Raw genomic sequence first — 17,350 nt, 5'->3', positions numbered from 1 at the left:
CAGACAAAAGCCTAGCTGTCGCATCGTGCGACAGTCATGTGTCCATTCAAGACAAAGGAAACCTATAACATGGCTACAACATGGCTATCACCCCGTGAGAAATAGGGCACCTGCCCGCAGTGTATGGTACAGTCTCGCGGTGCCGCCGCGCGCGTCGACCCGGCATCGGAGCCTGTAGCCGGCTCAGGCGGTCCGGACGGTATCAAAGCCGCGAGTTCAAGTCCTGGCAGCAACATTATATTTTGGCACACAATGATCGTACGTGGACAAAATCCAAGCTCGCCATAGGACATGCGCAGAATAGTTACAATAAACATGGAATAACAACAGACATGGACGATCACAAGACTTCTGACTTGCGTAATCTACATGGTGTGGTTGAACTTGCTGCCACCATCCTGGAAGAAGGACGGATGGGTTTCGGAGGAGGTGGCAGCTCTCTTCGCATCCACCGTGATACCGTCGTCATTGATGTGGTGATTGTACGTGAAGCGCATGCCCCTGGTCGAGCCGAGGTCGATGGACGTCGACTGGACGATGCCGCCGGGTGTTTGCTCAGCCAGGTATCGTCGCGAGAGAAGCCTTGGTCGGAGATCAGCTGCAACATGACGCCAGCAGTACTTCATGAGTACTCACACCGCCAGGAGGGTGTTTGCGTACACTGGAGCAACAAATTCGGCGTCAGTCATCTGACACTGTGAGCCTGCAGGCACACTCACGCTTCGTCGCGATGAAGTCGATAGCGACGTAGATAAGGTTGTTCGGCATTTTCAGAGCCTTTCAGGCAGTGAGCGGTTGACCACAAGACGTCAGACTTGTGGGCGTACCAAAATGAAGGAGAGTGTGTTGACGATGCTGGGATGGTCTGTGTTAACCTGCAGTCGACATGCTCAATCAAATAATCGGTGCCGCTTGACTCACAGAGTAAGCATCCCGGTGTTGATCGCGTACACCGTCAGGACGTCGATGATCGAGTCCGTTCTGAAGTACGTGTTAGCCGCCGATATACTCCCAACACGCCAAGGGAGCGGCGAGCATACCTGGGCATTCCTGTCCTACTCTGACGCAACCAGAAGATCAACGTGGCAGTCAATATGGAGTCTGCAAGGGAGCAGATTCCGACGCCAGCCGAGTTCATCCACTGCGCAACGGATCGGGATTCAAATCAGATACCAATTGATATGTTGAATGGAGACGGTGCACCGATTGGGTAGAGTTATGAAGAGTGCTGCTGACGAAAATGTCGACAGTAACAGCTGGAGATCAACGGCGATGAGATGATGCATCCGCCGCACGGTGCGGATAGAACATACCAATCGCCAAGCCTAGGAGTGGTGAAGTAGAGGTTACTAGGATATACGACTATAAATGCGAGAGCAGATGGCCGCACCGAGCTCCGACAGAAGAAGCAAACCCTGCTGATACGTATTGAAGATCGAGCGAGTGAGGGGCAATTATGTATAGGACGTACCACGAGGATCACGATAGGGATGAAGTTCCGCCCAACTAAAGTCGATTATTAGAGCGCTGAATGACCTTACGATTGCATTGACGAACGTTTATATACACGGCGAAGGAAGAACCTAGCAGCAGGGAATCAGCTAATACCAACACGATACGAACGTATAGAATAACGCACAATTGTGAGAGAAATATCGTAGCACCCTGACGTATATCGCTTGTATCAGCCGAGAATCAGAGAAGAGGCCGAGTCTCAGACCGTACTGTTGTTACGCCCATCGACTGAAATCCACGCGTTTAGTCAGTGTCTGGGGGGAAATCAGGTTCTCATCGCCAGATCTCACATTGATCGACCTACATCGACGCGCTCGTCATTGGTCACTGTCTGAAGACGTACGAAACTTCAAAACAACGTACCACACGGCAGTTTGAAGCGCAATCGGATTGAAAAAGTTGGAAACAAGGTAGTAATAGCTGATTATAATTTAGCACGATCAACGGATGACCGGAGGAGGTCATCATCCACTCACGTAGCATGCATGCCTAGAAACGTGTGGAACGTCTGCAGAGCGCTGCGAACATCATAGGTTTTAAGGGTGTATCGCCCCTGCCGCGGAAGCATGAGGACTCACAGTACAAGGGCGACCTACGGCGTCGACGTCAAACCGATGTTATCCATGAGTTGGCCCGAGAAGAGTCCCGGTACGTACCAGCAGCTTGAGCGTCAGTACGTCGTTGTTGTACAAGCTGTAATAGTGATATCCCTGGTAGAGCATCCACCCATACTGGCTGTGTCGCGGGCAGGTCAGTACGCATTCAACCACACAACGGCAGAACTCACATCAAGGCAACGTACGTCCCGATGACCAGCGCGCCGAAGGTGTTGTTCAGAGCCGGGAGTTGCAGAAGCCCGCCGGCGGCGCCGGCCGGAGTTGTGGAGGAGTTCATGTCAGAAGGCCAGGTCCAATCAGCCAGTCAGTCAGTGAGAACCGAGTCCGGCGCAGTCGCGAGCGGGGACGAGCTCCCTACGCCGCGTAGATATACCGACGGTTGCGCCGTTTTGGTGGCGTCGGCGAGAAACCCGGGCGGCAAGACGGGGATCAGAACGGCCCTGTCGTGCCTTTGATGAAAACGTGGTGGATGCTGGCTTATGCAGGACCCCCGAAAGCGCCTATAGAGGGACCGCCGCTAGACGCCCACATCTTCGACCGCCGTGTCCGGACTTTTTGGGGGTCCGTGTCCGGACTTTCGGCGACCGTCCGAAGCCCAGGCGTTGCCATGTCCGGACTTTCGGCAGTCATGTAGTCATGTTCATAGACGTGTAAACCCGTGAAAACAAGCGGTTTTTGAGCATACATGTACTGTATTTTCGTACGAGGTCCAAACGAGGTCCATTCTACAGCATAGGGAAAACTCGGATCCATCACTCCGTTGTCACGTCATCCTCAGCTTCGTCGGCCTGTTGGCGCTTCTTGTTGAACTCCTTGGCCGCAACCTTGAAGGCTTCTTCTGCATCGGCGAGCTCTGCGAAAAGCAAAGAGTCGGACAGAGTGGTCATAACTCCGTTGGCCTCTGGGGTTGGCGCAGTCGCGAGGGCACACAGCACGAAGGGTCCGGCAAGCAGGGCGATTTGTCTCGTGTGGAAGTTTGGTGTCAACGCATTGAGGAAGTGGTGCTGATGCGAGTGTTTGTATAGGACCACACCGACATTGGATAGTGCCGCAACGTTTGAACATGCATCGACGGATGCGTGCGTGGCATTCTTCCCGCCTGTCTTCGAGTACAGTGCATCCACTAGATCGGAATGATTCAGCCAATAGGGATTGAGATGCCGTCGGAGATGCTTACCCCTAGCAAGCTTGATACAGCCGTCATGGAAGACGAACACAAAGTCGTCAATTCGGAGGGGTTTCAACTGTGTGATGCGCGCTGAGATCACGGTCTGCTGCAGTGCGTGTGGGACTTCCGCTTTGTTTACAAAAACGCTCTTCCGCAACCTCGCGCCCTGAACAAACAACACAATCAGGAATGCAAGAAACCCGGACAGAAGGACTATGATACGTACTCCACCCGCTCGCGCAATAGCGGAGGCGGCCGCATTCGCGCTGTTGCCTGTGAGACCCGACGCGATGTCACCCTTCCACCGCACTTGTCGCTCCACGCCAGTACCTGCTCCGCGCTCCATACGCTGCTCGCGCGACACCTGGTAGTACTTCGCCAAGATCTGACTACGAATTGACTTCGGGCTAATCGATCCTCCCCCGTTATCAGTGTCGGAGTCGATTTGCACGGAGTCGGCCTTCGAGCTTCGTATGCGTACCCCGTCTGCCTCTTGCCGTGTCTGATGGCGGACGCGCAGCTCAACCAGATGCTTTAGTTCGAGTTGCTGTGGCTTCAAGACTCGAAGGAAGCGAGAAGGGAGGGGAGCAGGCGGCGGCAGATTGGACTGGGAGCTCGAGGTGACTAGTGGGACATACTTGGGGAGAGGAGCTGTAGCTGCAATCCCCATGCCCTCCCGGATAGCAGCGCATCCCTCGGCGCGTGCCTCCTCGAGTGGTGCAGCATCGACCTCCGCGAGCTCAGAACTAAGGCCCAGCGGTATAAATGAGAACGCAGCAGAAGGGAAAACGGGAGGAAATACGTACACCTTGCACATGTCATCCACTGCAACGGACACGGCCGCGAGCATGACGTTCTCAACGCCGTCCTCTTCTTGAGATGAGCGCTTCATGTTCGTCCCTGCGCTTTCCTCGCGATCCAGAGCAGCTTGCAGCTCGTTGGCGCTATCCACCGACTCTTCAGAGTCAGCTGTGGCGAGCTCCTCAGTCGAGTCAACCACGTTCTCCTCCGAGGATACATGATGGCCAGAGGGCGGTACGTTCAGGAGGTCACTGAGAGAGTTCGGAACGGGCCCAGAGGTTCTGGTCGATGTCGAAGGTCGGGGGAAATGTGCCTCACTCGGGGCAATCCCAAGAAGCACGACAAGCGATTCCGCCTCCGCGAACGCCTCGTCCGCGGCCTTCTGGATTGCGTCGTCGTCGGGATATGTCGCAAGAGCACAGAGATCGACGTCACGGGAGTCGACGTACGTATGGTTGTAGCCGCTAGCCCGCGCATGTGGATCTGTGGTCTGTCCAAGTCGAAACGCCTCGGCCTGCTTGATCTGGATGTGCTTGATCATGTAGTAGAAGTCCATGGCCGTGAAGTCTTTGACATTTTGACGAGCGAGTCCAAAGGAGTGTTCACATGCTTCGGTAGAGTGCAGCCAGGGACAGAATGGGAAGGGGAAGCCACGAGAGGCACTGTAGTGACGATGAATGAAGAGGAGGGCGAGATATGACTCGATGAGGATGCGGAAGATGTCCCAGGCTTCATGGGATAAAGAATACAGGCCACGTGCATAGCCGGCGCGTTCCAAAAATACGTGCCACATATTCATGAAGTACCACGCACGTAGGATTGGAACAACCCTCTCTGTGTGCGTCATCTTCCGGTTCTGCCAGGCGTCGATGAGCTCGCCAAAGATGAACAGATAGATGATCTCTCCCAAGTACTCTGGATGGTGTGTGATGATGTACTTGAGAGTGCTCGCAGAGAAGAGTCGGGCGGCTGCATTGTCGTCCTGTCGATCAAGCTTCTCGACGTCCCGATGGTAGAGCGGGCTGTCAGGCTCAAAGGCCACTTGATGGATACGACGGTAGAGAGCAGTGAAGTTCCCGAGTGCTATAATCTTCGCTCCACTGAAGAGGTTGTTGCGAGCGGTCTTCCGCCCATGTCCGTGATCTTGCGGAAACGTGACAAGGTGCTTTCCAAAACATGCGACTTTGATCTTCAAACTGTACTCGGAGCCTTTTCCGGTGGGAGCGGGAACGTAGAAGTCGCAGTAGGAGTCCGCGTGGTTATAGGACATGAGCTGGTCCTTACGTTCGACCGAGGTGCCATCATGTACGTAGGATACAACAGGAACATCGCGTTCGAGTAGGCCTTGGAGAACAGCTTCCGACATCTTGTTTAGGTCCGGAGCTTTGAGTTTGTTGGCGATGGGGACAGCGGCCACAATGTGTGGCATGATTGATGGCATCGGGACTTGCACGCACCACAGACGCATCTGAAAGTATACCTGTGAGCAGGGATGCGTACTACAATCTGTCATACCAGCAGCGCACCTTTGGAGCAGCCAGTGACTTAGCGAGCTCTAAAGCAGTTTGCATGTTGTCGGGGTCCGCGACGGCGATGGGGCCGTCCACACCTCCGATCAAGAAACTTGTCTTGGTGGATGGGTCGTAATGGAGCCTGACAGCCGCAAGAAGCTTCGTATCATCGACACAAAGGGAGACTAGCCCTGGGTAATCATATCCCTTCAGAACGTCCACAGTCATGTCCAAGCAACGCGGAGAGATCTCGAACGGAATCATTGGCTGGGTGGCTGCCTTGATTCTGCGCAAACACAGCTCCCAGTTTAGCCGATTGTAATAAGACGACGAACAGTTGAAATAACTCACTGTAGACCCCGCAAACCAGGAACAGGAAGATACTGTGCTAGGGAACGGTACGCTTTCGGGCTGTCAATGGCGATCACATGGCAGATGCGGGCCCACTTTTCCGACCACTTGAAGCCTTGCTTGCCAACCCCGCGCCGTTCCTTGTCTTCAATCGTCATGAAGCCCTCAAGAATACCTCCCAGAAGCTCCTGCCCGTTCTTGAACTTTCCACGGATGGCCCCTAAAGCATAGCGTACGAATGGAGACGTAGATGTCTTCGATTTCGGGTTGAGGAGGTCTTGTAGTCCGGTGATTCTCGCGTATAATTTGCCTAGAGCTTCATCGCGGTATATAAAGTTTACATACTTGAAATTGTGGGGCTCGGGAACTGGTCGCGAGATGGCACGCCGGAAGGAGTCGAGCTTGAGTATCGCTAGACATTCACCGCAAGAGAGCCGAGCCGGTGTGGGAGACTTGCTAGATATGACAAGGGCGCCCATACAGGCTGTCGAGTATACGCGTTGGCGCCGTTGGTCGTTCAGCCACTTGTACTCGCTGATCTGCCAGTCAACGACCTCTTGCTTCTGTTCTCGAGTCAGCTCAGAAAACAACTTGCCCTCATTCTTCTCCTTGGCGATGACGACCAGCGATCGGGCCCCTCCTCCTCCGGCAATAGGGCGCGACATGTACAATCCAATCTTAGCATTGTCATCGACCGACAGTCCAAGACATAGTACTGGGGCGGGAGCGATGGGAGCGGTGGGAGCACTCATAGGAGCAAGGGGTGCGGTGACGGCAGTGATAGACAAGAAGGGTTTTGTGGACGTCCAGCCATACCACTCGGAGTGGACCTTGAGGAGCAGCAGTGAATCGCTAGGGACACCTGTTGCCATAGCCCACACTGTGGGCAGGTGCCCTATTTCCCACGGGGCGATAGCCATGTCGTGGCGATGGTATAGGTTTCCTTTGTCTTGAATGGACACATGGCTGTTGCGCGACGCGACAGTTAGACTTTTGTCTGCCTTGCGCATCGCTGCCCCCCCGCTGGATAGCTTTCCTTGCACATGACTATACCCTGACTATACCCCGACTATCGCCCCACGTGATAGGTAGACTAGCACATGGCTGTCGCGTCGCGCGCGAGGTTGCCTGCTGCTTCGCTATCCCTTGACTATCGCCCCGCGCGCGAGGTAGACTTCCGCCTCACTGTATCCCGACTATCGCCCCGCGCGCGAGGTTGCCTGTACCTTCGCTATACCCTAACTATCACTCCGCGCGCAAGGTTGCCTGCAGCTTCGCTATACCTCGACTATTGCACCGCGCGCGAGGTAGACTTCCGCTTCGCTATACCATATCTCGACTGTCCCCGTGAGCATACCCATCCTCAGTGAGGTGTAGACCTCCGATTGGCCTACACACAAGCCGTACAGAAAGGCTGCTTGATATGCATACGGTCAAGTTGATCAACAGCCCAAGGATGACCACTCCGTTATCCTCCCGCCCCTGCTTCCACGTGAGGTTACCACACGCCTATCCCACCTGAGCGGCCATGCACTCTTCGTCCTGTGCGCGCCACCAGAGCGAATGGCCTGCTTCGCTCTGTCCGTTGCGCCCTCACGCTGACCATGCGGCTTGACCGTGCAACCGCCGGTTGTGTGATCACTGTATGGACCGCACGAGTCTCTTCACGCGAGGGCGCCGACCTTGCCACCGCCGCTGATGATTCAACCCTATAACCCGATGTTAGCCTGGTCGAACAGATCTTGTAATAAGAGCAACATACCCTGTCAAGAGATCGAACAACAATGCAGGGTTGCTTGATATCTTCAGGCTCAAACTGGAAGGTAGCGGCGTGGCAAGTGATATGATGAAGGGGTACGATGACTCGTCGGGTAGAGGAGTGGTAGTACAGACGAGTGTTGATATCAGGAAACCCGCGCCAAGGATCCAATTTTGCATCAGTGTCGGCGAGTTCATCAAACAGGTCTACAACAGCGAACGCTGCAACGTGAGTTGAACCTTCTTGGAGGCGACGGTGCAGGAAGAGGTCGGATATCTGTCCAGCGGCTGGCTGAGTTGCACTGTTGCTGACCATCACGTACGAGTTCCGTCGGCCGGAGCGTTCGGTGGCGAAGGTGACGCCTAGATGAGAGACACGTGGGAGGCGTTGAATGTATGGAGAGAGTCGTGGAAGCGTGTTATCGAATGGGGCATAGTGGGATGCAACCGTAGATGGGAACCACTGCAAGAGCTGTTCGTACAAGACCTGATCGAGTAAAACTGCCTTCTCTTCGTCGTACAGTGCGTTGAAGGCGTGTCCGTCGTTGGCCATAGACAGGGTGTCTGTTACTCGAGTTCCTCGTACTACGTCCTGGAAGGCATGTCGATACGAGTCTACCATGTCACGATAGACTGGCGAGTCAGGCCACTGTGTTGTCTCCATGAGTCTTCGCGCGTCGGCTCCTGCATAGAAGCCGTGCATGAAAGTTAATGGAATTGTCGCTATTTGAGTACACCAGCATCAGCAAGATATTGTATCGAAGAAGTGAATGCTCTTACCTGTGAGATTGTTGATGTTGAAATTCTGTAACAGGCCGTTATACCGCTCGAACGGAAAGCCCCACCAGCCTTGAACGGGCCGAAGGAGCGGAGACAGTCCGCAAGGTGGAGGGAAAGGTGATGGTTTGGAACGAGATGGTGAGAGAAGATGGCCTTGATACCGGTGAGATAAGCAAGCATATGATCATCGAATCGCTGAATCCGCTCAGCATCCATGGATCGTCGAGTGGCGAGTTCCACTGCGGAAACGAGGTGCATGAAGTTTTGCAGCACTGCATGATCTTTGCTGAACTCCGTGGCGTGACCCCATAGACGCACGAGAGTGATAATGAGACTGACAGTGCAGACCGTTCGCCACTGGTCGGCCTTCAATTTGCCATGAGACGGATCGCCAAAGTTATGAGGAGGGCGGTTTAACCAAGAAGGGAACGTCGTACGCGCGAGATCGCGACGGATGGTGTTGAGCACGTCCTTAGTAAGAATTCGGAACTTGGAGATGTCGTAGGGACCGTTGGCAAGGTGGAAGTCATCGGTGTCTTCATCGAGCACGGGCGGCATGACGAGCTGGTCGATGGTATGGGTTTTCGCCTTGAACCGTGGGGAATTAGACACATCGCTGAAAGGAAAGACGAACCAAACTTACCCATTGAAGCAGCGCCTGGATGTAGTGGTTCTTGGTAACACGCGATCCAGGTGAGAGGTTGTTCATCTGAGCGACCGTTGCGAGATACCCGACGCGGATCTTCCCCAGCGCCGTCGCCGAACCACATCGAACACCTTCCCGAAGCTGCTGAAGGGATTTCTTTTGCTGTTCTGGTGTGTGCGCGGAGACCTTCTTCGCAGAATCCGTGGAAACCTTCCCCTTGACGTCGATTCCCCATACCTCCATGCAGTGATGACGCAAATTACCCAAGAGCAGGTTGTGCATTGCGTCGACAACTGCAAAGCGGGCTGGATTCCAATACGGCAATCTTAGTAGCTCCAACCACCGGATACCATGTCGGTCGAAGAGGGACTTCCGATCCGCCTCCGTGGGAGCATCGCGCCAGAGGGACGCGAGGTTGCGGTGTTCATCGGCTGTCCGCGTGGGCCATGGTCGTACGAGATTATCGATGTTTGGCTTCTCGAGACGACAGAACGAACAGAAGAGCTTGGCCGCATGACTTGCAAACCCACCAACTTTGCGCATGGCCGGAAGGTCGCAGACGAGTGGGATGATCGCAGCGCGGACAAGGCGACCGGTGAAATGGAGGGAAGTACGATCGAGATAAACTCCACGGGTCCAAAGGATGAGAAAGTCGTCAATAAGCGGACGGAGAACGTGGTTGAGCTGATGAAGGGATGGCTCCTTAGGTCCTGGAATGATAGCGGCAAGGTAGACGTTCTCGGGGCGAAATCGAAGGTGGGGTGGGAGGTTGAGACAGGCGAGATAGACCGCGCCAATCGAATGAGACTTTCCGGCCTGCTTGTTCCCAAACGGATTGAACCAGTCGACGAACAGGCTGAAAATGAGATGACTTGACCCGTGTGGCTCCATCGAGAACGGCTGACCATCTGGACCTAAGAATTGCTGGACGACAGGAGCCTGGAAGATATCGGACCACTTGGAATCAGGTGGAACGGGCTGTTTCCATGAATCGACGAGGACACGCTCGATCTCTGGACGGGATAGAAGTGACGCGAGCCAGGACGTAGCACTTCGGAAGGGAAACGTCTTGACGGCCATGTAGACAAAGGGAGGCAACTGGCCACCGTTCCGCACAACTATAGGGGTTCCGCATGGCTTCTTGTTGGTCTCGCGAAAGTCGCAGACGTGAGGGTAGGGATCTTTGGGATTGGACGGATCTGGTGGATAGATGGCGAAACACGCAGGACAGCATGCGTACCGGACATAGTCTGGACCGATGTTCAACAGTTTGAATGCGGCTCGTACATCTGTAGGCACGGTTTTCACAAGCTCTTCCTGCTCAGGGGTGAGCGTGTTCGCGGAGCCGGGGAACATAAGGGCACCGGATAGGACGACCCGGACGACCGCGAGAATGAAGGTCATTTGGGTCTGGGAGACAGAGGCAATGGCGTGCAAGATGGTGGCCATAACGAGCGCGGCGGCGATGAACGGTTGCAAATTGGGACGCCGTGATGTGCCTTTATAGCAGGTTTGACGTTATGAAAGAGTTGGGAGAGGTATTGCGCTACTCACTGGTGTTGAATATAAGCGGACCGCATGTCCCATCCGCAGACAGATCATATAGTCCGCCCTTCACCTTCTCAAGCTCCCAAGACTCCTTCACACTCTTCTCTAGTGCTTTGAGTCGATCATGTATCCGGCATGTCAGTGAGGCGAGCATGCCGTCCGCGTTGGTGTCGTGTAATTGAGGAAGCCTGGCAAGCATTGCACGGGTTGAAGTGAGCCATTCGCGCGATCTTATGATCTCCTGATTTGCACGGGTTGTGGGCTCAATGGTAGGGGGTGGGTCCTCAAGAGAATTTGGAGAGGCGGGGAATGTGATATGAATGGCATGAAGAGGGATGGAGGGATGGTGGGCAAGTCGCGATTCAATAAGGGAGAGAACAGTGAGACGCGTCTGAACACTGTGATGGACATTTTGTTGCTGCGTTATTCTCCGTTAGATGAGAGACAGAGTGCAGCAAAAATCACGTACAATATCAGCAGCGGTTTCGCTCGCCTGGACGGGGGGGTTGGTCGGTGGATTGGATGGTGGTGGTGACGGTGGCTCGGGCGCTGGCGCCGGTTTCTCAATAACTGCCTCGTCTTGGGGCTCGGCCATCAGTACGTCTTGGCCGACAGTCGCCAAAAAGACTAAATTTGTTGCAGCCTGGACGGCTTCGGAAGCTTCAGTCGCAACTTCTGCTTGAATACCGCGTTGTCTTGCGAGCATTCTGTCCGAATTTTCGTGGCGCCGGATCACACTAGCATCCTGCATAACGCCCTGGCAGGTGACGCCGTATTCGTCGACATAAGAGTGTAGAGAGCATTTTGAGCAGACACATGGACGTTTGGATTTTTGCTTCGGCATAGAGGGGGTGGTTCTGTGGCACGGAGGACAGGAGACGTGGACTAACGTGCGCGTAGATGGTTGAAAGCCTCCAATTTGATAATCAAGCCTTTGTTCGCGCAACAATACATCGACATATATCTTCTACCTTAGCATGCGGGCGTGCTCCCATAAAGGCCGGCTGTTTACAGTACTACGAACATCGTGGTGGCATTGTTCGCACATGTACAGCAACGCAGCGGTGATACAGACGATGGTGGCAGCAACGAGTACTGGCCGCGCTTGGCCACAATTCTGCTTCAACTTGGACCAAGATGCAACCTGCGGAAACCAGGAATCAGTATGTTGATGGGAGATGAGTCGAAGGATCAGAGTACCGTGGCCACTATGCCTTCAACCCTGAACGGCACACACTCCGCCGCCAACTTCGAAAGATGTGTGATCACGCTTGCGGTGGAGTAGGACATGAGTATAACCTGCGCGATGCCCTTCGTCGTGGGAGACGCGCGACGGACGTTTAGCGCATTTGCGGGCATAATCAAACAGAGCTAAAGACTCACCTCTACCATCCACGTCTGCTTGACAGGTACGAGTGCACTGAGCATACTACCCATCTTCTCCGCCTCGTTCAGGACAACGACGAGCCACTGAAGCGCCGCACGATCGTCACCCGGGGATGCGTGCTCAAGTTCCTTCTCGAACAGGTGGGATGATGCGATGCTGGACGACGAGTCAAGTTCTGAGCTTGATACAGGATAGCGTAAAGCCGGAGAGACAATGGCTGGCCATCGACCACAAATCGCCCATGCCACATCGCGTCAGACACCAAGGTGAATTTATGTCAAATGACTCACCGCTTTCCCTGGGCCATGACAGAGGTTCTGCGGCAGAAGAGACCACCACCTCTTCGGCCAAAGTTCTCGACGATTCATCACGCACGAAAATGGGGAGATCTTCGGTGTTTGAGCCCCTAAGTTCGTCGACAACGGCTTGGGTATGTTCGACGGTAATCTCGAGCCGTGTGATGGCCTGTTCCATGCATTGCACTGCGGCTGATACACTTGAGATGCTGGCATAAAAGGAATCGATGGTGAGCTCGAGCCGGTCGGTTCTGAGCTGGTCACTGCGTCGCTGAGATTTGAGTACATTCAGCTCGAGCGTCAGCTGCGCGATGCTGTTAGCATGACTGTTGACCGTCTGCGCCAAACGATCCAAATTGTCATGGGTCTGCTGCCTCTCTTGCATTGCGTGCTCTGAGAAGTTGCACAACATACTGTGAACATACAGCACACATGATATGCGCTGTGACTTACCTTTGGTGTCCGATAGCACCCGCCGCAAAACTTGAGATACGTTGTCAATCTTCTCGTGAGTCTCCTTGACCTTGTCTTCCAGCGTGGTCGTTCGAGCTGCCATTCTAGCCTTGTGCACCGTTACCACAAGAGTTGGGAGACATCGAGCTGGCTGATACGCACCTGTTCCCGTTTCAGCATCGAGATTCTGCGGACCAGCTCTATACTGCTCTCTGATATCTCGTCGATACGAGCTTGAACTTGAGAGTGTCTTGTGGAACACTCGATATTGTCGCCACTGAAGGGTGCGCCGATGTCCGCAGAACCTCAGAAGGCAAAAGCAGGTGAATCTGGTCCGAACTCACCCAGCCGAGATCACAACCGTGTCCATCGCGATGTTGATGACACCCTCGATGAGATGGCAATGACGCAGATAGAACGTGAGGGGGCTCCGAGAGCACAGGGTGGCGGAAGTGTAGGGGTAGAGGCGGTCAAAATCATGGTGGTGGTCAAGTGGAAGCAACCACGAAAGCCTTTGGTGAATGCCGCATCACGTGACACACCGTCACGACCTGACGGACGTTTTGGACTGTTCATCGAGCATGGTGCTGGTTGTGTTTGCATGATTGCCCGAATAATGCATTCATAACAGAATAAGACGGTATTCAACCACTATCACTACATCACTACATCGCTGTCGAACTCCTGCGTAAGGTCAAAATTGTAGTGGGAATCGATGATGTTCAGCTCACGACGTTGATACGGCTTGAGCGAGTCCAACCAATCCCTGTCATAGCAATTGCGCCACAAACCTTCGGGCGCACATCCATCCACCACCTTCGGGTTCTGAGCCTCCTGCCTCTGGCGAAACGGGTTTCCGCCACCTCCGCGGGTCAGAACGTGGGTGTGGTAGATTTCGTCCAGTCCGCGCAGGAACAGCTTCAGTTCTTGGCTCTGCCAACGGCACTCGATGATGTAGAAGATCTTGGCGCACCCAGGAAGGGTGGTTGGATCCATCTCGTCGCTGCTCATGTGACGAGGTTCTAGCTTGTCAATGAGAACGAAGTGTCGCTCGAGCCCAAGATACGTAACGGCAAACACGCGAATCTCGAGGAGCTAAACAGGTGTTATGAGCAGCAGCACGAAACGGCGTCATATGACAGTACATACGGATTGGTTGCGTGCATTCGCGGCCCTCCTCAGCTTCTGTTTGAGCGCCTTCGAAGCTTGTTCATCATCGACGTCCGAGTCAGCGTTCGGGTCGCGCATATGTTCACGATACTTGCGCCGGCAGTGCTTCATGTGAGCGTCTATAAGTTGACCAATCTGGAGGACAGCTGAGAACGCGCCGAAGAGAGACAAAATAGAGGAGCTTACCTGATCGAGAGTGACGCGTGCAGCGAGACCTTCAGGTTGAAGCTTGTAGGTACCGCCTTGCAAAGCCTGGTGGAGATTGGAGCAGAAAACCGCCCGAGCATCTCGATTCAGGAGGAACGTAGTCCAACTTTGAATGAAGTCGATGCGGAAACCGACGACGTCGACCAGCATATCTTCACCGGGGACACCGAGGATTCTGTCCATTTCTGCCTCGGTCAGAGGTGGGCAACGCTTGACTAAGTCGGGCCATGACTTGAATCTGAGCATAGTTTGCAGATGTTTGCGCGTGAGTTTCTGTAAAGGATAAGTGTGAGATGATAGATGGCGGAATCATAACATACCTGCAGCTTGTCCAGACTAATCTCATCGTAGACGGCAGATAGAGGTGGCAGGTCTTCAGAGTTCGTCGTCTTTGAATTGAGCTTCTTGTCCGCCGAACAAGACGAAGGTACTCGTGACGACGACGCGGGTGCAGAATGTTGGCTTCTCGAAGGAAGTACCGGTTTGAACCATGTCGGTACTGTCGCTGACGATGTGGACGCTGTGGCTGATTTTGCCACTGACGCCGCTGAAGTCGACACCGAAGTTGATGACGATTGACTTGATGTTGCTTGAGTTGGAGTGACCAGTGATCGAACCTCGGCCACGAACTGAGCGCTGCAAATAAATCAGTTACTTGTAAACGATGCGAGAAAAGGGACGTACACTAGCTGGGCCTGCTTAGCGTCCTGTTCGCATCTACCATTTGATCGATCAGTCATGATATGAGGGAAAACGCATATAAACTCACCTGATACGATCTTGCATACTTCTCTGTTCGACCACCAAATTGTCTATCTTATTGTCGAGGTGGTCATGGCTCTCTTGAAGCTTTTCCAGCAGGAAGACTCCAAACGTTCCCGACATTTGGGCTGCCATCGGCGAAACCGAGTATGGAACTCTGGGGAACATGGGCGCCGCAAACGAAGAGGGCAGAGGAGGTTGCGCAGGTTGCGAGTGCTGGTGTGGTATGGGCGCGCTATGTTGGATAGGATGAAAGGAACGCATGATCTGGTCTTGCCCCTCGAGAAGCGTGGCCTCGTTATGGTTGTTGAGAGGCGCAAGCTCTGGGTGCTGATTTACTGGCAGCATGAGCTGGTCTTGGTTTTCGGGAGGCATAGACCAAGGTGGATTGGCAAGCGGGTCTGGGTTGCATTGGTTCGCGAGTGGCATAGGCTCGTCGGGCCCGGACGGCAGATGCGATTGCGTAGGAGGTCCGGGCTGCGAGCTCCCCCAGAGACGAGCGAGGTCGGTTTGTGAAGGAATTGCCGGTTTCAGCGCAGACGAAAGCGCGGTTGTGAAAGGGGACAGATAAAAATTTGCTGGGGGGGATACATTCGCATGGAAAGGGTGCGCCTGCAGGAGGGCGGTCTGCGAATGCCTGCCCATCTGTGTTGAAGCGTTCGTCTGCAACGGTGTGTTTGTCGGTGGGCCAATGCTTGTGTGCGGCAGCGGGTTCGTCTGTTGACCGGTCATGTTTGATGACGGGAACACATTCAACAGCGGGGGCGCACCCCAAGGCGGAGGAATGCTTGGATGCAGGGGCGTGTCTGTTTGCCCAGACGGCGCGTTCGTCTGTGTGGCTTCATTCGTAACCGCGTTTGTCTGCGGAACTGCGTTTGACAGCGCGGGCACGTTGGTCAGTCCACCAGACGCATTTGATGGTGGAGGCGCATCCCGTGGTGGAGGGAAGTTCGTAGGCAGGGGCGTGTTTGTTTGCCCAGGCGCATTCGACGGCAGGTGCGCGAAGTTTGTCTGCCCGCCGGAGGCGTTCGACTGTGGGGCTTCGTTCGTCTGCGGGGCTGCATTCGTTTGTGGGGCTGCGTTCGAAGGCGGGTGTGCAATCGTCTGCGGAGTTGTGGTCGATGACGGGGATGGGTTTGTCTGTGGGGGCGCAGTCCATAGTGGAGACCCGTTCGACGACATATGCGTAGGGTTAGGGTTTGTAAATGGCATTCCGGTGGTGGGCAGCTGGTGCAACGGTAGCGGGAAATGTGGGTGAGGGGGTGCGTTTGGGTGGGAGAGAGGAGGGGCAGGTAAGGGACGTTTGGGTTGGGGGGAAATGGTCGGCAATGGACGGTTCACCAATGCAGACGGCTTCGCGGGCGAGGTGAACGCACTGAAACTGGATGAACGACCCAAGTGGTTGGGAGTTGGAGGCTGAACGGGGAAGCTCAGTGGGAGTGTGATTCGGGCGCTGATGTCCCTCCAGTATTGCACATTCTCGTCGTGTTTCTGAGAAGAAGCATCAGAAACGAGTGCTGCATGCATAGTAAATAACAACGCACGTCGGTGAAGAGTGGCGGTTTCCCACCAGGCTGTTCAGAAATCTCCACAATAAGCGCAAGAACAGTGCGAAAGAAACCCTCAAGCTCACCTCTGACACCGCCTCCTGCCCTTCAGATGGCTCCGGGACCTCCGCCACCGAAGGCAAAGTCGACTTCACCGAGCGAACCACAGTGGAAACCATGTTGGGAGCGGAAGTCGTGCGTGCAATCTTCGACTTTCTGGGACCTTCCGTTCCATAACTAGTGTCCCTGAGCTTCAAAGGTGGAACGTGGGTCTGGAAATGCGGTTAGCCAGCACGTCAACAGCAAACTGAAGGACATACCGAGTTGTCTTGGCGTAAAACTTTGCCATTAACAAACGCATGCGGCAGATCTCGGGGGATATGCTTACGACTGTGAAGATCTCATCAGTGGAAGGAGGAGACGATGACTCACATGAGTACGTACCCGATAGGTCGCCTCTCCTCTTCAATTCCGTCCATAGCCTGTGATCCGCTGTGTGTCGTCTGGGAAGACTGCAACTGAGAGTCGAAGGAGTCCATTTGGTGGTCAGGAGGTGGTTCCGATTGGTCCATTGGATGGTCGACAGGTGATTCCGACGAACCCATATGGTGGTCAGTGGGCGATTCCATAGAACACGATGGACGAGCGGGCTGGTAGGTTAGAAACAAAATCTGCTGCCATGAATATATGCGTACCTAGCCTGACAAAGTCCATGCTGATCCACATCCTGTTCGGCGAGTAGGGCAGATAGTTGTGGCAAGATGCAAGCAAAGAAGTGCGGCACCGGAGCCAAAAGACGGCAAGGGTGCAAGAGTGGCGTCGTCAAAGACGAA

At 54.3% G+C, this 17,350-nt stretch overlaps 4 protein-coding genes across 4 annotated transcripts; all 4 read right to left on the bottom strand.

The window, feature by feature from the left end:
* Window positions 1–365: 365 nt before the first annotated feature.
* Window positions 366–2,409, bottom strand: BXZ73DRAFT_99846 (uncharacterized protein; the record flags this gene model as incomplete). Its single annotated transcript, XM_048028138.1, has 19 exons — window positions 366–582; window positions 637–661; window positions 720–777; window positions 828–855; window positions 922–981; window positions 1,083–1,141; window positions 1,204–1,256; window positions 1,314–1,325; window positions 1,391–1,415; window positions 1,472–1,506; window positions 1,558–1,583; window positions 1,640–1,665; window positions 1,726–1,743; window positions 1,806–1,815; window positions 1,879–1,935; window positions 1,992–2,033; window positions 2,094–2,107; window positions 2,172–2,250; window positions 2,303–2,409. The coding sequence occupies 19 exons, from the start codon at window positions 2,407–2,409 to the stop codon at window positions 366–368; spliced, it is 951 nt and encodes a 316-aa protein (XP_047879418.1).
* Window positions 2,410–3,532: 1,123 nt separating this feature from the next.
* On the bottom strand, window positions 3,533–6,718 carry BXZ73DRAFT_23422 (uncharacterized protein; the record flags this gene model as incomplete). Its single annotated transcript, XM_048017674.1, has 4 exons — window positions 3,533–3,973; window positions 4,091–5,569; window positions 5,628–5,898; window positions 5,964–6,718. Coding segments are annotated over 4 exons (2,946 nt in total), but the record flags the coding sequence as incomplete, so codon positions are not given.
* Window positions 6,719–10,374: 3,656 nt separating this feature from the next.
* BXZ73DRAFT_4528 (uncharacterized protein) lies at window positions 10,375–10,626 on the bottom strand (the record flags this gene model as incomplete). Its single annotated transcript, XM_048019481.1, has 1 exon — window positions 10,375–10,626. A coding segment is annotated over one exon (252 nt), but the record flags the coding sequence as incomplete, so codon positions are not given.
* A 2,862-nt stretch (window positions 10,627–13,488) lies between these two features.
* Window positions 13,489–13,914, bottom strand: BXZ73DRAFT_44417 (uncharacterized protein; the record flags this gene model as incomplete). The annotated part of the gene is made up of 1 exon (XM_048019338.1): window positions 13,489–13,914. A coding segment is annotated over one exon (426 nt), but the record flags the coding sequence as incomplete, so codon positions are not given.
* Window positions 13,915–17,350: the final 3,436 nt, after the last annotated feature.

The sequence above is a fragment of the Epithele typhae genome (assembly GCF_022376455.1).
Source record: "Epithele typhae strain CBS 203.58 chromosome Unknown BXZ73scaffold_14, whole genome shotgun sequence".
NCBI lineage: Eukaryota > Fungi > Basidiomycota > Agaricomycetes > Polyporales > Epitheliaceae > Epithele > Epithele typhae.
The sequence above is the reverse complement of the archived record's forward strand: the minus strand, read 5'-3'. Positions and strand labels throughout refer to the sequence as shown.